This window comes from Corythoichthys intestinalis, chromosome 22, assembly GCF_030265065.1.
Source record: "Corythoichthys intestinalis isolate RoL2023-P3 chromosome 22, ASM3026506v1, whole genome shotgun sequence".
Classification (NCBI taxonomy): Eukaryota; Metazoa; Chordata; class Actinopteri; order Syngnathiformes; family Syngnathidae; genus Corythoichthys; species Corythoichthys intestinalis.
The window spans coordinates 24,179,717-24,202,523 of record NC_080416.1 but is presented as its reverse complement, the minus strand read 5'-3'; the positions used below and the strand labels follow the sequence as shown (position 1 = coordinate 24,202,523).

The 22,807-nt window shown below is 39.3% G+C and overlaps 2 protein-coding genes across 6 annotated transcripts in view; one reads left to right on the top strand and one right to left on the bottom strand.

Moving 5' to 3' along the window:
- Window positions 1-4: 4 nt before the first annotated feature.
- LOC130910483 (protein TMEPAI-like) lies at window positions 5-11,254 on the bottom strand. The gene is made up of 5 exons (XM_057827838.1): window positions 11,088-11,254; window positions 9,899-10,292; window positions 4,050-4,201; window positions 3,920-3,970; window positions 5-1,057 (listed from the first exon to the last, which is right to left on the bottom strand). Exons 2-5 carry the CDS (start codon window positions 10,071-10,073, stop codon window positions 614-616), a joined length of 822 nt encoding a protein of 273 aa, XP_057683821.1. The 5' UTR covers window positions 10,074-10,292; window positions 11,088-11,254; the 3' UTR covers window positions 5-613.
- The window catches only part of LOC130910482 (THAP domain-containing protein 7-like), a 28,752-nt gene continuing 16,503 nt past the window's right edge, over window positions 10,559-22,807 (top strand). Inside the window, exons 1-5 of one of the 5 annotated variants that reach the window (XM_057827836.1) lie at window positions 10,559-10,588; window positions 12,674-12,753; window positions 12,860-12,997; window positions 15,161-15,262; window positions 20,486-21,508. In XM_057827836.1, the coding sequence (XP_057683819.1) occupies window positions 10,586-10,588; window positions 12,674-12,753; window positions 12,860-12,997; window positions 15,161-15,262; window positions 20,486-21,503 (1,341 nt within the window). In that variant the 5' untranslated portion in view covers window positions 10,559-10,585 and the 3' untranslated portion in view covers window positions 21,504-21,508. The other 4 variants (XM_057827832.1, XM_057827833.1, XM_057827835.1 and 1 more) reach the window with 4 other exon arrangements.

Sequence of the window (22,807 nt, the reverse complement as noted above, 5' to 3'; positions counted from 1 at the left end):
CACGCCATCACCTCCAGCCTTTTATTGTAAACTGCTACAGCTTATAAATACAAAATCTTTGTTAAATAACATGAAAATGTAAATGACAAGGATATTTTTTTTTTCTCAAAAGTCAGCGTCTATAGTTGTAGCATAAATTCAGTTCAAAGCTGATCAAGTCAATTGCACCGAGGAGAGTACATCGCTATGCATGGCTTATTCGGAGGAAGCGTGCTCCATTTTCCCATGCTTTGTCGTTTCAGAGGCAAAAGTGCTTGAGATGGTGACATGAACGCCGCCGTTAGTGGTACACAAAAACTGAAAATTGCCTCTGGGTTTACAACGTGATAAAAGATTTTTAAACATACGCCCCTCGGATTCAAGCAAAAAGCTTTAGCAGCTCGAAAAATAATATAAAAGCAGAAGCATTCTCTGTGCAACTTCAGCTCGCTTTTGCATTACGAAGCCAGGTACATTCTGGGAGTAATGACTAATGCTTATCAGGGCACTGAGTTAAGATGTATAGCAGAAATACATGGAAAAGCTTACAAAAATAGACAAAACACAACAAGAGATTTTTAGCACCGCATAGAAAAGATTTGATAACACTTAAATATCACAAAGAAAAAGTCTCTCAAGTGACTGAAGAGTTATGAGGAACGGCCTCGGTGGAGGTTGTGTTTTCAGCGGCGCACCAGCTTGTTTGTAATACCCTTTTAGGACCTGGAGCAGCAATTTTACAACAGGAGTCCTCTATAGTCACACTGTAGGAAGGCGGAGGACTCTCAGAACTCTCGCCACTGCTTCCAGATTCCCTTTTGCCCATCCATGTGGCAGTGCTGGGCACATAATTGTCTATGAGGACGGTGCGGTTAGGAGGCGCGCGAATGCAGGAACGTTTCAGCTCCGTGTGTTGAAGGTAGAAGCGAGGCTCCTTTTCCTCCCCGTCGGGCAAGCGGATCATGGGTGGCAGGCCGACGGTGTCCTGCGGCATGTAAGGGTAGGTGGGCTGCAGCCGGCACAGCTGGCGGTGCTGCACGAAGACCGGCGTTGTGCGGTTCGGGAGGCCGTGGATTGACTGAAAACATGAGATGAAACTATGAGACGCTCATTCAAGCATGATTTTAACTCAGTTTTGCCTTGACTGTTCGCAGTGACACCTGGTCAATAGAGGGCGCCCTACTAAGCAATCACCAGAAATCAATAGCATTTAAAGGTGAAGTTAGAATTTTTTACCTTAGGCTTAATCTTCAAGCAGGAGTTTAATTAGTCGGTGGAGTTGATTTCAACAAATTCCGTGTAGTTTGTCAGTTATTTGTTCGTTTCAGGGCTCCGGCGTGACTAAGCTAGCGCAAGTCAATGGTGCCTGGTTAGCATGCCAATAAAAAAACGATATTAACAGATCTAACATAGTCAAATAAATTCAAAATGCAGATCATTGTTCGAAATACCAATGCGGCACATTGTCACACTAAACTGTCATTAGAGGTGTGAATCTTTGGGCACGTAACGATTCGATTACGATTCAGAGGCTACGATTCGATTATAAATCGATTATTTTACCATTATTGATTTTAGTGTTGTACATTACTTCCAAAATTGTTCAAAAATCCCCTCTGGCTAAACCAAACTAATATTTCATTATCAAGTTAACAGTTAAAATCAGTTAAACAGTTAAAAAAGTAAATAAAATACTCAAGTCCCCATTCTGTATCAGCAGCTTTAGACTACATTCAATTAATTTAATGATGTGAACAGTTGTCTGTCATTTTGACTGACAGTGTCATAAAAATCCGACCATAATCTATTTTTACCCGTCACTTACATTTTTAAAATGATAATAATGACATATTCAATAGTATTTAGTTTTCATTCATTTTTAATTAATATTCTGTCCGAACAAGCTTAACAAGAGGCTAACAGACAGCGGAGTGCACCAATCAGCGACGGGCAGACGTGCCGTTAGCAAAGCGACGAGGGCAGGACGAGGGACTTGCGCGCGGAAGTAAACATACGAGGAGAACAGAGTTTATTCAACATGGCTAGCGCGAGACAGACTGTTGTCAATGTCTCGTGTCGATGTGTTTTAGCTAATTTAAAACTGAATTTACCGCGGATTGGAACATATTCTCGGCTCTCCCGTTCGCCATCCGTGTTGTTGTAGAGACGACTTTCAAGACTTGCAAGAGTGACGTTGCTCGTGAAGAACACGTCACGCAAATAAACAAATCTGATCTGTCGATTGATTTTGTACCTACTCGAGAGGCTGTGTCCCAGACTTTTCTCTCAGTGTTTGAAAAATACAGGGAGAACAGTCTGGCCGTGCCAGGCAAACACTCAGTTGCCTTGACATTTTTCCGAGTGAGGCCAACGACGTCATGCATCAAGAGCGACAATAGCTAATTAATATGCTCACTCGCCACCCTGTGGTCTGGGGTGTGAATTGCAACCTGTCAAAATGACGGATGGACTTCAGTTTTTTCCGTCACCGTTTTAAAAAACCGGTCAACGACGGAAAATATTCGGTTAACGCGACCCCTGGATGTGAATCAACCGTTAAAGTTGTTAAAATTGCTATCGTTATTCCATAATTTCCCTTCTGTCTCTTTTCGACATGTCAAAGTTTTAAAACTGTTTTAAAGATAGATTCAAGTCAAGATTTTGCCAATTTAGGAGTATTTTAGATAAAACGTTATTTAGTTCCACTACAACAGAGCCTTCTAGAGAAGTCTACTGCTTCAAGATGGCTGCTGTTTACAACGCGGCATCTACTAAACAGCGAGTCTGTCATTTCGCATCTAGTTCTCTTTATATGTTTTAACGCCGCCGTGGTCGGTCATTTTGCACTTAGTTCTACATATATGTGATATCTATATAGCCGTATGTGTCCGTATGTTTGTAGCAACTAGCAACTCGGCATTGTTTGAAGCAGCTGTCGGCCGCAGTCAGGTATTATTGTTTTTTTTTTTTTATCTAGCGGCATGAGTTGTACAGTATATTCACTCTCATTGCGTCCCGAAGACCGCGCTGACTGTGTTTTAGTTCTGCTTTACCTGGTATAATTCAATAATCGGAATTTGGATATTTGTGAATCGTTCTCGAATCTTCCACGGCTGAATCGCGAATAATCTAAGAATTGGAAATTTCGCACGCCTCTAACTGCCATAATTCATTTCATTCTGCAGGACTATTTTTTTTTTAGATGCGTAATACGACCACAATAGAGAGGAGTGCTTTGGCCACTCGTGCTCGGACTGCGGAGGAGTCCCTTTCGTTCACATACAAAAATTTTTTTTTTTTTTTAAAACATTGTGATATCACTCTGCCCTGCTTTCCTAAACAGCCTGTTCCCTGCAGAACTGCTGGATTACAAATGTTGCTGTTTGTTCATACTACAGTTATTGACATGCAATGATAAGTTTTAATAACTTTATCCTGAAAACATAGTCAACACTATTGACTGCATGGGTCATCGGTGAGTCTCATGCGTACATTTGTTGTATTTTTATTGGTATGATAAGCAGGCACCATTGACTCGTGCTAGCTAAGCCACTCCGGAGCCCTGAAACTGACAAAAAACTAACAAACTGCACGGAATTTGTTGAAATCAACTCCACCGACTAATTAAACCCCAGCTAACTCGAAGATTAAGCCTTATGTCAAAAATTCTGAACTTCCCCTTTAAGCAGTTGAGAAATATTTAATTGCTTTCTGTCTGTTTCTCTCTTTTTTCGCATACAAGGACATTGAAGTAACTCTACTGCGAAAACCCATAAAAACAACAATATGTTGTGGTCACGTATTATATTCAAAGATATACCAGGAGAACTGCTGTCCAATTCTAATCCTGTACATGAAACACTCCCATGTTTTCGTTCTTCGTGGCAGAGCTTAATGTAACAGAGCGAATATAAACAAAAAAAGCCTAAGCATGACTCACCTGGCCTTGTCCATGTTGAGTCAGCACGGCGCTTGGCCACCCACTCGAATCCTGAAACAAACACGAAGAGACTTGTTATGACAAGTTCACCAACAAATGGATGCGTAACCATCGGTCGCTGGTCACTTACCCTTGGCGCCGTCGGGACTTCCTGCGCGTGGCCGAGTCTGCCGAGTAGGGACAGGGCGACGAGGCGGTAGTGGATGAGAAGGCAGATGATCACGGCCACCATCACGCTCATCGCCAACAGGATAAGTATTATCTGAACCAGCTCCAGTTCAGCTGCGGACACGGGAGACATTGGGAGGAAAGCGAGATGACGTTAGAAAACACAGGCGTTTACAGTGATGCATTGGTCGTCATGGTAACTGGGCTGCAGCTTTCCCCGAAAAAAAAAATAGACACTGCTTCCGAGCTCATAATACATAAAGTTATTCCTCCAGAGACAACTGTGTCAACATCACACAATGAAACAGGGAAGTTACATGTCAAACTTGGTAAGAAAAAGAATCAAGAAACAATTCTTGGCTACAACATTAAGGGCAGGATATGCCTGCAAAATGTCATGACTGACCACTAAAGCACATTAGTCTCCAGCGCTCAATAGTGCTCTGCAAGTATTTTTAATAATTTGTTTTTGAAAATTCAGCCCCTCAAGCCATTTTGACTTAGCAACATAAAATTTGGCAGGCATGTCTATCATGAGTAAACCAACAAAAAAATCTCAAGAAGCCATGCTTAGAAAGACACAGAAACTCTACCCTTTTAGTTTGAAGCAGTTATTTATTGGGAAATTTGTCTTTTTCCGGATGTATTTTTGTCCAGTTGCTACCAAATTTTAATCTGGCATACTGTGCAGATTGGTGATATTAAATATTGAAGAACTTGATTTTGTCATTGCGAGTGGGAAGAGACAGAGAGTGCTCGTCAAGTTTGATGAGTGGCCACTGGAGTTTATCGGGCTGAAAGCATTTTAAAATGATATTGAATAATATAGACATCGGTTTTTCATTATCCGCTTTGGGCCAATATGCATGTTGCCTTCAAAGTGAATGTAGAAGTCTTCTACCTTTGTACAAGGACTGGTCACAGCTTAGCACGGCAGTTATGCTTATTAAACCCGAGTTATGCTTCTGCGTTGCGCTGCGTTGCATTGGATAGTTCTGCAGCAAGGGAACGCGTTGCTCTGTAATTCACCACCATGCCACTAGAGGGGTGTGGCGTTGGGTTTGTACGGTTTTGGGGGACTCTTGTCGACTTCCTCTAGTTTTCTTCCTGTTACACAACAAAGCCAATGGAGATGGAACGCTTGAATGTGGATCTTCAGCTCATCAACATTGAACAACAAATGTTGCTCATACAAATATTGAGGCGCAGGTGACGCAGACAACGGTTGTGGAGGGGGTCTGTCTGACTGTTGATGCTGCACAGAGACTGGCAGTCACATTATGAATTCTAGCTTCGGGTGGAAGCCAGCAAGCTGTGGCTGCTAGCTTCAAACTGGCGTCGAGAAATGTGTCCAGCGTTTTGTCTGAGATCTGCAAAGCATTGTGGACAGCCCTGCAGCCCGATTTGTTGTCTGGTCCTCCAAACAGGCAGTGGGAAGCCATAACAGATTTCTGGCGGCTATGGAAGCCTTGATGGTAAACAAGTTATCATAAAAGCACCGAGAAACTCTCAATCAGTGATGATGTATCATGTGTGCGAACTGTCTTTTGTTGAAAATCAAACATCATAACAACTCTTTTGAGCCCAAACCTGTGCTTTATTCTTCATATACTCGAAGTGTAAAATGTAAATAAGTCACAGACTCACAGCAAACATATCTACACAATAAATTATATAGTGCACCAACCAAAAATACGGCAAAGTGATAAAAAGCTGGCAGTTTTTGGCCGAGTGTGTCACCACTTTGTGTGGCCATTCGCTTCTGAACACACATACACTACTTGTTTCGGAGGTTCTTCCATTTTTTTTGTTTTTTTTTATGCAATCGCTGACTTCCAGCCCCGTATTTTCAGTAATCTCTTTCCACGAATTGCTTGCCATTTGGCAATCTTTATAATGTCTTGACGAGACATTGTTGAGGTTGTCGTACTTGCGGACTTCTTCGATGATACTCTTGTCGGCTTGGTCCATTTTTGTGTGTAGCACAACAATGTTTTAAAATGGCGGTGATTTCGCGCTGAACCAGAAACAACGGGCTGAGCGGACCAAGCACAGTCCATTTGCGTCACGTCACCATGCGTTGGCGTGACGCTCATTCAGCAATCTGTGAAAGAGCACGTCATGCTACGGCGGAGGGTCATAAATCCGGTCGGGACTTGCCGCAGAAGCATAACTCGGCCTCTAAATGTCTCCAAACTAAGATGCTTGGGATTTGTTATGTGAGCATTATTAATATTATTAAAACATCTAGTGGTAGTAGTGGGGCATCACAATACAATTAGCCATAATATGTTAAGTCAGCGACCGCATATATCGGTATAGGCTTGATATCGGTATCAGATTTTTGGAGTTGGACATATATCGATATATCGGTGAAAAAGTCATTATCGGCCACAAAATACAAAACTCAAATCACTCCAGTGCTCAGAATCTAATGATAATTGGAAAGTCACCGCTAGACGCACACAAAAAGTCATGCTTTAAAGCTTGCAGGAAGACTGACATTTTGGTCTGTAAGTGGTTATTTTACGTGATTGTTGCCGTTTTTGCTGCTTTTTGAAAATTCAGCCCCTGAGTCCAGTTTCACTTAGCAACATGAAAATTGATGGGCATGTCTAACAAGACTAGATGCACAAAAAAATCTCAAGAAGTCATACTCCGAAACTCACAGGCAGTCTGCAATCTAGGTTTAAAGTAGCCATTTAAGCAGCCCTTGATAGTGTTGCACATACCATTGGCAATTTTCCTCGTATCATGAATTATGCCTTGACAAACATAACGAATGTATTGCTTTGAATGGAATGCATGCATCTGTCATGCTATAAAGCAGTCATTATAATCTCCCACCTAATCAGTTTATTTGCTATAATAATAACAGTGTGTACTAGCAGGCGCCTTTGACGCATTTTGCATCATTAAAAAAGGGGAGTGATTGCATTGTAAAACTAAAGGAGAGAAGGGTGACGGTAGCAGGGGGTGATACGAGCTGGATGAGCCATGTGGTCTGGGTTGCGGGGATCATTTATTGGACCATTTATTACCCAGACGCGTCTAGACACAATACACACACACACACACACACACACACACACACAGTGTTTAATCACGGGAGCCATGCAGTCAAAGAGAGAAGGCAGGGCGTAGCAGATCAGATGCCATCTGGCTCATTAGCTATGTCTCTAATCCCAATCTAATATTCAAAAATGGTGCATGCAAATGCGATGCTGCTTTCCTGACCTTGCCTCTCTGACCTTGATTTAAATAAATATAAACACTGCATGTTGATGAGCTTTTTCAAGACATATATTTTGAATGCAAATAGGAGCGTCGCTCATGTTTCCACAAATTAAGGACAGAGTGACTCTTTTATTGGACAGATTTTAATTGAGTTGCATACAGTAAATGCTTCCTGTACATTATTTGTCAATGTATCTGTTTTGCCTTTTTTATTTTATTTATGAAGTTAAAAATAAGGGGATAAAATAGGGAAATAAAATTTTCATCCAAAATGGAGTCAAAAGCATTTTGTTATATAGGCTGCAAATTTTCTGTAATATTTTTAGTTTTTTTGATATACCATTTAAGTTCGACTAAATACATTTAAATTATTTGATTTTAAAAGTAATTGTTGATTAAAATCGCGTTTTTTTGTTTTTGTTTGTTTTTTTTTTTAATTTAATTGCAATTTTTCACCTTTTTTTCTTAATTTCTGGTACATTTTCAATAAACTACAATTTCCTTAAGTAACTTAATTTTTTTCTTTTAAATGGACGGGTCAAGTTCATATTAAGATATATTTTACATTTCATTACTGTTTAATTACTATACTGCACATTTAATGCAGTACCGTCATTTCCCAGATGTTCTAAAGTATACTAACCTATGTATGATACAAAATAAGACTAAAAAAAAGTCGAACTACTCACTTAATTGGTCCAAAAACTAATGTAAAACAATTCAGCCTATCTACCTATCAGCATCTGTAACAATGCCCAAATAAATCTAATTTAAGGTAATAAAAGAATTGCGAACCTACTATTTAAATGCAATAGAAGTCACTCATGTTTCTTGTGTTTTTAAGATCATAGCAAGCCAAATTGAGGGCCTGATGACTTGTTTTGACTGCTTTATTGATAACCAAGCACTCTGGGAACATATAGAGTACAATTAAATGCATCTAAAAAGGGACTCTACCAGTGCACTCTTGACTGCGAAGCAATGACTTGGAAAAATCTTGTGCAATACAATAATTCTCAAAAGCCTTACTATTATTGAGCTTCATAAGAAACCTGAGAAAATAAAGCTAAATTTCTTGCGTTGGCTATGCGCCTTGCAAACAAAGAGCGAAAGGAGGAAGACAAAGACTCAGACGTAGACCGTGGCTGACAGACCTTCACCTTTCACCCTTGACCCCCACCTACCTACCCCCCAGCCCTGAGGAGGAGCGACCCCCAGACAGACAGCCGGCTGTAATGAGGAGTCTGGTGCATCGCAAATCAATCTGGATGTGTGTTTTTTGTTTAGTTTTACCCCCGTCCGGTCTCGTTCCCACCACCACCAGTCACAACAAAAGTCATCAATGGGTGCTCTTCCATGCTTCAAAACATGATTCATATTTTACAAACTAAATATCTATCAAAACACAAATAGTTGAACAACTTAGCCTAGATCTTCTGTCAATGTATTGTATCAATAACCCTTAATAATTACAATGCCATAAGCCTACGCAGGCCCTGTATTGTATTAATGTATGTGCATAAATATTGTATGTACAGTAGTTTTACACACATACATATATATGTATGCGCGTAAAACTACTCACCTAATCCAAATCCATCTAACTAAAGACTGAATACAGAAATTAATTTCATATAAAAATTCGGTTATGTACATTGAAACATGGATATATGGATTGTGGTTCATAATGGCTGCTTTTATTATAATTCTGTACAACAGAAAATATTTAGGCTACTAATTATGATTAATATACAATTAAGGTGTTTCTAAAGTATTTTAGAAACTAATCTCCATTGTGGCCAGTGAGAAATGAGGAATTTACCCTTCTTTAGATAGTGTTCAATTGTGGAGTTAGAAGCATGCACTCTAAGATGTTGTCTCTTGTATAAAAAGAAAATAAACATTAAATGGGAGAAAAAAATTCACCAAAAGGACAGTGAAACACCAAAGCATATGGTCATATTTTTCCATTAATTACTACATGACATTTCTCATACACGAGCTGGAAGAAAATGCACCACCTGAAATTTCATTAGGAGAACCCATACATGACATACTGTATATAAAAAATATATCATAATTATTCACATACAGTATCATCTTAAACAGTGCTTAGGGGGAAATAAGCTATCCCTCCAATGAGGGAGAGCAGTTTCACACCAACTGTAACAATGTTTTATTATAATATAAATATTCGTGTAGACATCCTATGCAGGGGTACCTAATGAAGTGTCCAATGCTTCCTCAAAAAGCTGAGTTTAGCTTATTTGGGTAATGCACCATGCAGCTAACCGAAACCAAAAATCAGCATCTGGTCCAGATAAGCAACAATAAATGTACAAGAAGCATCAATTGCAGACAGACAGATTTCATTCATTCAGTGACAAAATGGCCTATATATAAATGCATATGCATTGAGATGTCCTATGATACGCTTGGTTGCACCTGCAGACAGCTCTACATGTCATCAAGGCTACAAAAAAAAAAAATCAAATTTAAATATGTACGTGTAAAATTAAACCCATCCCTGAAATGTGCAGAAAATGTCGAAAGAGGAAAAAAGGAGTAACTTACATATATCCATGCCCTGTGGCTGGGGTCCTGTGCAAGAGCAATAACCATTGGACTGTGTGGGGCTGGAGCTTCGCAAATGGGCCGCTGGGTTTCGCATGAGACGGCCGCCGGGACGCCGGTGAAGCGAGGAGCCGACGCCGCCACCGTCGTTGCAGGCAGCCCGGAGCCTCCGCATGCAGTCACGGCTACATGACCGCGGCCCCCGGAGGAGCTCGGATCCTCATTTGGACTCAAGTAAGCTTGCCATGAAGAAAAGATGTGCTCTCCGGTGCTTTGCATCCGCGTCTGAGCTGCTGCGAGGCATTGTGATTTACAGCCCCCCAACTCCGTGGGGGAGGACTAGATGGGGGACAATGAAGGGGAGGGCCAGCCAGACACATCCTCCAGACAGCCTCTGCATTAAAAAGAAAAAAAAAAAGAAAAGAAAAAAGAAACTCCGCCATCAATGACCGTGACCTGCACATACAGATATGTATAAAGATATGCATTTTGGATGCCACAACATTAGGTAGAGCAGCAGAATGCATCAAGGATGTTGGAGCTATCCCCCAAAAAAACCCAACAACAATCACACACATACTACTATATGGCCAAATCTATCGTTAAATTTGTTTCCTAAAGAAGGTGAACACAACGAGCTTTTTTTAATTTTTTTTTTTTTTTTTTACAGTCTGTCGAAACTACTGTATGGTAAGTAGTTCATACCGTATTTAAGTAACAAATGCAGCAATATTAATAGTGTGCCTTTAAAACGTCACACACGAAGATTTTACACTTATATTTAATTTTAAGCATGGAAAATGAATGAATGAATGAATGAATTATTATCTATCGCAAACAAATACTGGCTTGAGTGTACAAATGCCATGTAGAGTTTTTAAGCGTTCCAATAAAGCTTTACCGAAAAAAACCCCCAACAACAACAAGTGACGTCAGTCAGCAAAACCGGAAAAAGGTGCAAGAAAGACACCGCAGCCATCTTCCTAAGGTCAGCTCTTCGGCGCAGGGTAGTACTTTTAAAATAAACTCGTCAAGTATTAGTCATGTTTAGGCATGATACGAAGTGATATTTGGGATGTTCTGTGGTATTCATGGAGCGTTTGAGTGATGGCTTCTTCCCGTTTGGCGTGCTAGTTGTATTCGCTCTTTGAAATTAGCAACAGAAAGTTAGCTCGGGTAAAAACCTTACGTGGTGAGATATATAAAAGTTCAAGCCCATTTCATTGTTTTTGTAGTTTGCAGGAACATTAAAGTTCGGAAAGACGGAGGCCTTGCTAGCATTGTCTCAAGTCAAGTTACAGCAACATTAGCAATGTGCATGCGCGGCAGGAAGACGTTTTTTTCCCGGTGCTATTTTGTTTTCCGTCGTCATGTTTATTTATTCATTTTTTACCATTTCACTCTTTTTTTTTTTTAAAACCTAAAATTGATAATAATTTTTTTTTTTCAATATATTTTTTTAAATGAAAAAGTTATTGTTTTTGTATCTAATTAAAGTACAATGTACAACTTTATTTTTTAAACCTAACATCAGATGTTGTTTTTTTATTTAATTTTTTAAATGAAAAGATAAAATCTTCCCCCAGAAATATGTCAATATTTTAAATATTGCTGGGCAACTTTTCAAACTTAATTGTGATTCTGTTACCTAATTATCGCACTATAAGGCTGTCGTAAGACCAAATCAACCACCATGAAGCCTTGATCCAATTGCCTGCAAAGCTTCATTGCTTCAAGAAGCTTAATTTGGCCATCACTTTTCTCTTGGGAGAGACAGTAAATCTCCGCTTCCACAGCTGTCAACACTGTTGTTGTCCAACATGCCTCTTAGCATGCATTGCAGTGCTACAGATGTAAATAACAATCAAAATTCATGTTCTGTGATAAAATTTTTCTTCAGTTACAGTTCTAGTTGCTTCATTAATAGCTAGTTATGGAATTTGTTACACTTTATTTGACAGTGGAGCCATAAGACTGTCATAAGGTTATCATAATTATGACATGACACTGCCATGAGCATTAATTAATGCTTATGAAAGACATCATTTTGTGTCATCTGGCAAATGATATCACTTTTGAATAGATGTAAAATATCCGAGCTGAACATAAATGGAGTTAGTGACATAATTTGCAGGATGACACTTAATGACATCTTTCATAAGCATTCATTTATGCCACTGATAATGTCATGTGACGTCATAATTATGAAGGTCATATGGCAGACTTATGACGCCGCCGTCAAGTAAAGTGCTACCTATTAACACAAATAAATCAACAAATAAGCCGCAGGATTCAAAATGAGGGAACAAAGTAGCTTATAGTCCGAAAATTACGGTAACTTCACAGTTCACACCAACGTTATATGCATTTTTGAGAACTACAACTCAATTATTCATATGGATTCAGTATGTAGTTAGAAAGCTACACTCCAAATACAGTATAGAAATACTGTATACTTATTTGTTTTAGTGTGCAACATTTCAAAGTCAATGTTGATTTTTGTCAATGTTGAATTTTTACGACCACACTCCTAATACACATGAATTCAGTTCATTTAAGATGAAGTGTCCCATTTCCCCTTTGTAAGCTTTTCTTAGTACTGTAGTGCACACAATTCTGATTTGTTTTAGATCTGCACACTGTACTGAGGAATACATCTCTTTTCACAATTGGAGCAAAGTAATGTTACAACAATATTCAATATTGATCAACTCTTGTATTGGATTCGGGTGTGACATGATATAATCATGTTATATCACCATCTTTTTATTTCAGATGCCGAGACACTGTTCTGCGGGCGGCTGCAAATCCCGTGACAACCGTGAGACTCGTAATGCTGGAATCACATTCCACAAGTAAATAAAGTATTGTGTTCTTGGAAACATGTTTTTTTAGTTTTGCATCGCTGAGTTAAACAATGACCATTTATATAATGGTCAACTGACATAATTGATGCCATAGGTTGCCCAAAGAAGCCTCTCGTCGAAACCTCTGGATCAGCAACTCCCACCGTTCTGACTTCTGGGACCCTCAGACTGACTTTGTATACTTTTGCTCCAAACATTTCAAGCCGGAAAGCTTTGAGCTAACTAGTTGCAGGTCAGTGAATGCCAAGATGAAATAAATGGCATCCATAGTGATTGATGGCTAAAAAATCCAGTACAGGTAGTCCCCCGGGGTTACGAACGAGTGCCGTTCCTACGCTGGCGACGTAAACCGAATTTCTGCATAAGTCGGAATTAACTCTTTATGTACCCCTAAATACCCCCTAAATCCAAAAAACCTATCCAAAAAATGTATTATAGGTCATTGTACTGTCCTCGCTTAGAGGTTGGCTCTAAGTTCTAGCTAGACAGCGAACCAGGCTCCGAAATGACTATGTCAGAAGTCCGTGTGGTTTGCGGACTTTATTGAGCTGCTCATGACATTAACACTTGCAGAATGAAACTAAAATAAATAATTAAATAGTTTTATTTTCAATAACAGCAATCCAAATGTTTGTTTATAACTAGCTGCTGATACAGCAATAACAATCCACACAAATGATTAGCCTGTATCAATTAGCATCCGCACATCATCAAAAACAATCACATAAACTCGCCCCAAGTATTTGACCACAGTTGAAAACGCACAATGAACAGAACAACAGGTGTTAAATGTGGGTGTTGCCTCTGGATGCTTCACAAGCAACAAATGTGTGCGCAGGCTTGCAGCTGTAATGTTTCCCCTTTCTTTCTCACTCGGCTGCGCGACTTCTTCGTGGGAGCAAATGCGCCCTTCCTCGTGTGTGCGCGTGCGCTCTTCTTCATGAGGGCCGGTTATAGGCAGGCATGTACACTACCGTTCAAAAGTTTCCCCAAAGTTTTGAACCATAGTGTATCATATGGGATTTTTCATTATGTACACTACGGTAGCGTATGTATCTAATATATATTTACAAGAGTAATGCTGTTTGAGTCAAATACAAATAAAAATAATACATCTTGTTACAGATTACAGGGATTGCAATAACAAATAAAATGCTTGTAAAACAGCTAGAAATTATGATGAGCAAAAATTGTTAGAGGTTATATCTCAAAGAGAGACAATTCATACAGATTGATTAATTTTGGTCATATACTAGTATACAGATATCAATAAATAGCATCAGTATTGATACAGCTCAAATACCACATACCACATTAACACAATATTAGACAAAGCTCTTGAGTGAGAGCCTCTCACACTAACCTGTAAAGCAGGCGGGAAGAAATAATTTGCATCCGCTATCTACTGTATGATTAGGACATGCTAATATTAATGTTGCATTCTTGTGTTGTTGGAGTAATCGAAAAAAATGCCTTTCTATTACATGGTGTCTATAAAAAGCACCATACAGTCAGTCGGATTGTGATGTATCGTTGGACCATTAAAATAGGCTACTCCTATCTGTAGCAACCATGCTTTAATGCCACATTACGACTTTACAGCACATCAGAACGATTTTCCAGCTTGGGAACTTAGATCTCCCGAAACACATGGACACAGCATATCTCCTGAACATGCTTCACAGAAGTGTCAACTCATGCCTATGACAGCCAAAGTTACGTGCATAAATTACCACATTAAGGAGCCATGTGCATATTTTTTATAAGGAGTGATTGTATATTGAGTGCAGATTAATCTGTTAATTTGTAATATAATCATTCTGTGAGTGTATTAAAAATTTGCTTTCTCAACTTTTTGATTTGAGGGGGCAAGACATTTATTTAAGGGAGCACTGCCCCCTCTTGCCCCTGCGTAGAGCTGGCCCCAGTGAGCACTCTTACTCGTATGTGGAAGTACTCACTTCTCTATGCTTCCTACGCCAAAATAAAAGCATGCATCACAAAGCAAAAGTCAGCTTTATTTAAAAAAGAAATAAAAAAACGACTGGAGACAAAATGGCAGACAAGACACTGGCATCATCAAGTGGAAATCACGTAAGTGGTATGTCATAACCCGGGCACTACCTGTACTGTATTTAGTAGACCTGTTTCCCCTCCCCCCCAATAAACAAGGATGACCATAGCTCCTTCTGATCATAAGTGTGAAAACACACAACTTGCGAAAGAATCAGTTAGTCCACAGAAATGAACTAAAATATTGTGCCATGAACTTGTTTATAGCAGTAATAAGTTAGTTTTGCTTTTGTGGTTATTACCAGTGGTAAACGGGTTCAACAGTTAGCCGTTGAAATGGAATACCTACATTTACGTACATCCTGCTTTTTTGTTTTTGTAGTGGCATTAGAAGACTGAGGGAAGATGCGTTTCCAACTGTGTTCGATTCCTCCTCTGCTAAAAGTTACAAGTGGCTGGGAGAGGTCCTGAATCCAGAAGACGGGTGAGATAGAGGACGTTATAGAAAAGTGGATTTATAATAGCTTTTAAACAGCACTTTTAAAAAGTATTTTGAGTTCAATTCTCTACCCCCAAAAAATCATCTGTTTACTTGAATTCAAACCAGAGACTTCATAAGGGTATTGAAGGGGCATGGGGCCGATTAGTAGGGGGCCTATCGCCGTCAAAGCTGACCGAATGGAAACACAGACAAAGACCTTTTTATGTAGAAAATTCTTGTGAATAAATGCCATAATCCCTCAATTCTTTATAGATACGGACGTAAAACAGTCCCGATTCTTGGTTTAAAAGCAAAAAAAATGGGCAGTCACTACTGAAGTCATGGTTACCCAACTTCCCATTATGCATTTGGGCATAGCAAGAGACGATCTTTTTATTAATATGCCTAATTGAACACAATGCAGGACACACTGTATACCATTTGTAGCCACTACTGACGGTCATGGTTGCCTAACTTCCCATCATGCATTTGGGCGGGACAGGAGACTTCTTTTTCTTAACATGCCTAACTGAACACAATGCAGAACATACTGTGTACCATTTGCAGCCACCACCGACAGTCATGGTTTCCCAACTTCCCATCATGCATTTGGGCCGAACAGTTAAGTCGCTACAGTATCATTTAGTGAAAGCACAACAAAAATAATATTCCTATCCCTCAAAAAACATAATGTTCACAAAAAGAAAAGCGCTCAATGCAAAGAGAACTGGCATTCCCAATCAAATGGCTATGCAAAATACACATAAATGTTAATAATGTTAATGCCATCTTGTGGATTTATTGTTATAATAAACAAATACAGTACTTATGTACAGTATGCTGAATGTTTATTATGTCCGTCTTGTGTCTTATCTTTCCATTCCAACAATAATTTACAGAAAAATATGGCATATTTAAGAGATGGTTTGAATTGCGATTAATTACGATTAATTAATTTTTAAGCTCTGACTAATTTGATTAAAAATTTTAATCGTTTGACAGCCCTAATTTTAAGTAAATATGTCAAATGTGCTGCTCATCTTTAAGTCACACTGTGGCGTCTCCTTACCAGAACAAAGAGCTTTTTACGTTTGAATTTGCATGAATAAATGCTTAAATCCCTGAATTCTTTATAGATATGGACGTAAAACAGTCTTGATTATTGGTTAAAAGCAAAAAAGAAACGTGCATTTAGCATTTATTTTATGTAAATATGTCGAAGGACGATGCTAGTCTGTAGCAGTTCATTTCTCCTATTGATTTTTTTCACGTTTCAAAATGCATGCATAGTATGAAAAATATAATAATTACCTTGAATCCTTGAATAAATCACTCCTGAGACAATCCTTCTTGTTGGTATGCCGTACAGCTTTCTTACTGTTTCAACTACATCCGGTGTTACATTTGCTGCGTGCGTGTGTTTTTAGAGCCCCCTGCTTGAAGGGGAGGCGCAGTATGTGCCCGATGTGACCTGTCAATACTAGAGGTGAGCGAAATTTTCGCGAAAAAGCGAAAAAGATTCTTAGATTATTCGCAATTCGGCCGTGCAAGAGTCGAGAACGATTTACAAACATCCAAATTCCGATTATTGAAATTTGTCAAGTAAAGCGGAACTAAAACACAGTCAGCACGGTCGCGGCGCAATACAATCCGTTCATTGCGTCCCGAGAGTAAACATCATGCTTGTCATTACCCGGGTAATGACAATGCTCAACTCACGGCTCTGGCTCAACTCATGCCGCTAGATAAAAAAAACAATAATACCTGACTGCTGCCGTCAGCCGCTAGAAACTACGTCCACATCATGCTACGGTAGGTAATAGATATCATATGTATATAGAACTTGATGCGAAATGATAGACTTGCTGGCGTTAGTAAACAGCCGCCATCTTAAAGCAGGAGACTTCTCTAGAAGGCTCTGTTGTAGCAAACCTAATGAATTTTTTATCTAAAATACCGTAATTTCCTGAATATAAGGCGCACCCGTGTGTAATGTGCACCCCAATTTTACTTGTAAAATCTAGGAAAAATTATTGTACCCGTTTATAACGCGCACCCTAATTTTAGCACCGATAAATAGAAGAATACAAGACAACAGAGCTCATGTACAGATACAGAAATGTCATTTTACTGACTGGTGAAACACCGCACAAGCATAGCATATTGGTAGTTCAAAACATTACCATAAACTGACTATATTTACGGTAATAAAATGATTTGATAACTTCTCCAACTTCCCAGAATCTAGGAGAAAACAAAACGTGACTTTTCTTTTAAAGGCTGCTGTATAACTTGCTTGTTTCATCATGATGAATAAATAATTCGTCCATGGATTGATACGGTAAAATGAAAATGAGAACGTAAGTCGGAAATCCGAGAGAGCTCATCGCTGTCGACCCGACAGTAACAATAGGAACTATTGTTATTTGGGTTTGAGTTTCCCGAGGGACAGATATAGTTGACGGACACACACAGGAAGTCTGTGTTGTTACGTTTGTTATGGTCCGAGTTGCGGAGCTCCAATAAACGTTGACTCAAATGAGTTCAAGAAACTAAATTCTGTGTGCTTTATGAAGAGTGAAAAAAGCAGAATTTAACACAGACGAAATCATTCGGCCGATCAGAGTGAAGTATTACCGAAACAAAATGGTGACGTCATGTACCGTAATGGTCGGCAACGGATCGCTGCATACGTTTCTTCAGCACAATGTGGCCGTGTCAATAAAAAAATAAATCAGTTTATCTATATATGGCGGAAAACACAGACAAGACTGAAAAAGCAGTTTCTGCTCTTGCACTCCTCTTTATAAGAAACTGCTGTATTTGAAGCCAAAACAACAGTTGTGTTTGATAGAACAACATGTCTATATGCTGCCATAGCAGATTCATGGCGCATGAAGCCCCCGAACTATTTTAAATTTGTCCGTTTTACCCTGAAAACCCCCGTTTACAGACGTCGCGCAACCGCTTTTGTTTCAACCTAACTGTAAAACGAAGGTAATTAATATTTATAATTCAAAATGTCTGTCATTTTTAGCTAAGAATCATTAATTGATGTCTCATATTTCGTAAAAAAAAAAAAAAAACGACTAAAAGATTATTCACTCGCATATTTTAAACTTTTAAATAAATTATGTCAATGAAAAAAATGGCGTCTGTAAAAAAGTCACGAATATCTACCTCATAACTATCGCTTAATTGTATTTTTTTTTTGTTACTGTCGCATTTTCTCTGATATTTTAGATGATAAATAATCGACCCAAACAAAAAAAAAAAATTGAAAAAAAATTTAAAAGGGTAAATATATGAAAAAGAAACTCTCGACCACTCCTTGATGTCTGCGATTTTTGCATCGCGACCCCTGTTAAATTACCATGTTTCATCCATAAAATCCCCCCAAAATCCAGCTGTGTCCATACGCAGCTGTGTCTTGACACTCAGTGATACATGCTACATGGAGTTTTTGTAAGCATTCGATAATACAGTGGTACCTCTACATACGAATTTAATTCGTTCCAGGACCTTGTTTGTAAGTCGAAATGGTCGTATGTCGAGCAGGATTTTCCCACAGGAATACATTATAATTCCATTAATTCGTTCCAAAGCCTAAAAACATACACTAAATTCTTAATAAATACTGCTGGCACTGTTACAAATGACAATTAAACATAGAAAAACAAATAAGTTATAAATAAATAATTCAGAGTAATATAATAATAAGAAGAATAATTAATAATTATTCCTGTAAATAATGTAACGAATCGGATTCTAATATGGCGGACACTTTTTACTGTCCCTGAACGCACCGCGAAGCTGACGTCTCAGTGAGATAGGTCGGTGCGGTAGAGATAATACTTTCGTTTTCTTGAGAGCAGTCAACTGCTTAAGACAATGGGCGTTTTGTGTTGGATAAGTTCTTAAATAAATGATAAAAACGTGACGAAGCTGGCGATTTCCTTGGCAATGTTACCACAATAATAATTGTCACCTTAACTTATAAATAGTGGCGAACGGTGGTCGGAAGAGGACCATGGAGCTGTATTGTTGAGCCAGTTCAGGGACGCGCACCCCAAGCTCATATTTTTCTATAACTTGCATCTTCATTTCAAAGGTAAGCATCACTTTTTTCCTTGTTTCTCCAACTGTATCAACTTTTTTTGAAAACTGTGTTGATTTCTCACACAAGAAAATCCACCGTGCGTTCGTTTGCAGTGCTGTCATGTCGTCGTATTTCGAGCAACTCGTCGGATGTAGAAACAAATGGCGGCTCAAATTTTACGTCGGATGTCGAAAAGTTCGTGTGTCGAAGTGATCGTATGTAGAGGTACCACTGTATCTCGTTAAAGTCATAGCGTCTGTAATTCTGCTCTCGCATGTTCTCACCTCCAGATGGGGTTTTGCTGTTTAAAAAACATTAAAAAAAAAATAAAAAAAAAAGATTTAAAAAAAAAAAAAAAGAAGACCTCCTGTTCAAAATTTTTATTCCCCCAGAAAAGTGAGATTTTAAGCTTTCCAATGATGTATCACACATGCATATCGGACAATTTTGAAAGTTGGCTAAATTGGGGGTCTCAGAGCGGAACTTCAAGTCACCTGAGTCTTTTCCGCCATATATATAATATATATATATTTCTGTCTCCATCCATGTACCCGTTTATAATGCGCACCATTTTACAAGTTGATTTGGGGGGGAAAAAGTGCGCGTTATATTCGGGAAATTACGGTACTCCTAAATCGGCAAATTCTTGACTTGAATCTTTAAAACAGTTTAAAACTTTAACATGTCTAAAGTAGACAGAAGGGAAATTAAGGAATAACGGGAGCAGTTTTAACAACTTGTTAACAGTTGATTCACAGCATTAAATTAATTCAATGTAGTTTAAAGCTGCTGATACAGAATGGGGAATTGAGTACTTTATTTACCGTTTTGAACTGTTAACTTGATACTGAAATAGTCGTTCATTTAAGCCTGAAAGACTTTTTGTACAATTTTTGTAACTAATGTACGAAACATTGAAAGCAGCTCATAGCATGGGGGGTTTGTGGGTGTCATCAATAATCGATTTATAATCGAATCGTTAGGTGCCCAAAGATTCTCACCTCCAGTCAATACCATTATGAAGTCTATGCCTAAACAATGTATTTTGTGTAATTGATAACGAATCTTTTTGTTGCTATTCATCATATTGATTTACTTTCATTACTGTGTCTGTTTTATCAAAACAGCAAAGTTTCACACGAGCACAACACTGACAAATGTCAAACTTTAGATGAATCCACAAATCAAACTTCGCTTGACGCGAAAGAGACCAACGAGGAACCAGATGGATCTTCACATGAGGCAGGAGAAGATGGGGAGCAGCTCTCGCCTCGAAGAAAAACCCCTTCACCTCCGCCGGCGTCTCCAACCCGCTCCGTCTCACCTTCGCGTTACATGCGGCGCCTCCCCCCACGGCCAGGATTCTACCTGCCTAAGGAGCACAGCTACGCCCTGCTCTGCCCCCTGCTGTGGAGAAGGCGTTACGACAAGGCCGTGGACTACTTGGAGAAGACCCTGCGGCAGCTGCATGCTGCTCGGCGCCGGGAGAGCCGACTACGGAGCTCCCTGCTGAGGCTCCGCGACAGACAGCAGAAGATGCAAGCGAGCAGAGATGACTCCAAGAGCAGCGAGGATTGCCACCCTCGGGAAGATGACGCTATAGGCGAGGATGAGTCGGGAAGTGCAGCAGATAAATACTGTTGCTATTGTGGGAGAGGGCGCAAAATGTTAGAAACGGACAAAGAGGTAAACCCAGCGGCGCTTAAGGAGTCGGCGGCAACTGCTGAGGAAGAGTTCACTGAAAAACATAACTTGAACGGGACAAATTTGCAAAATTTGCCATGTCCATTCCAAACTATACAACAGCTGCCCAACTCTCTTTATGAGCCATGTGAGGTGAAAGTTGCATCTCACAATCAGGATTCATTACAATCACTTCTGTGGATAAAGGGCGAAGACAAGGAGCAGTTCATACTGGTCCCTATCGAAAACCAAATCCAGAACTATCTCACCGTGGAGGATGTTGTCACTCAGACTGTGTTAGAACCATATTCTGATAACGTTAGTGAGCCGACTGGAACTGGAAGCCAGCAGTGTTCCGTGCATGGCGCTTCACTGGAAGAACTGAGTGAAGACGTGAGGGAGAAACTGAAAGAACACCTGGAGGGCTTTCACCTGCAGCTCAGTCACGAGTATGCCAGCTGACAAGTGTAATTTTCAGTTTCAATGTTTTTTTATACACAACCGCCCCCAATATAATGAATAATTTTAAAAAACATTTTAAAACAATGTTTTCAAAGATAATTTATTATCTACTATTATTAAAATACTATGAACTGTGCTTTTCAGTACAAATGGTGTACCGCAAGCAACACATCACTTCCGTTCATTAATATTTATGACATTAGCTACTGTTGCTAAGTAGGGACAAGCCACTGGTTGTCCCTAATAGGAGATGAACGAAAATCGTGTACGAAGGAGTAGTTTACAGAGCTAAACCTACCAATTCTCTCCAAAAATGATGTGCCTGGTGCCAAATTCACTGGCAAAGATGTGGAAGGACATACAAATGTTCAGTTAAAGAGATGGCTTGAGTGTCGAAGGCTGAAAAAGACGAAAAAAACGAGCCAACCTAAGCATAGCCTTAGGTTTTTTACCGACGTGACTGACAATGACATTCTCCTGTTTCAACAAGCTATCCTTTACCATCAGCCCTGTCTTTCTTCTATATCGTCTGGTTGTCCTACGTCTCTTACCGTTCTTGGGGGTAATTTAGTCAGCTTTGTGTAGCGATCGCAAATGCTACTCACTGACAGCCAACGAACACTTTTAATTTTTTCATTGATAACAAATCTTAATTCTATAATTTATTTACATTCCCCCCTTACTGAAATTGTTTATATAAATATATATATGACAGAAACGGTAGCAGTGGCAGTCAGATACCATTGTAATTCTTTTCAGGTCATTCATTGTCAGACAGAAGCAGTACGGCACAACGTTACGCTAAATAAAATAAGTTAAAAATAAAAAAATGGCTTACCTCTTTGTCCTCTGAAAGACTATGACAACCCAACAAAATGTTTACTGCATATGAAATGTGAATGGATTCACCGAGCTGGTGTTAAAGTCAACGCAAGTTGATTCGGTCTTCACATTTTTTCCTCCCGAGTTTTTGGTTTCCGGAAACGTATGAAGAAAACATGCTTCATGTGTCGTAATGTCTAGAGTCGTTTCTACAAGTTCCAAAAAAGCAATGCGTGATCGGCATGTTCGTTTTTGAAAGATTTCCGGAGAAAAGTGGCACAAATTACGTTGGTTCTATGCGAGGGCGGGTCTATAATGTCCCACTTCGGATTTACTTCCGCTTTACGATGCGACGTAACGGTCTAAACATAGCACGCGTGCGGTACGCCATTCTTATTAAAATTATCAGGTTTACTGGAAGTCAATGTTAGATGTTTGCACATGATTTATTTTTAAAACCACACCCCTAGTAATCACATCCT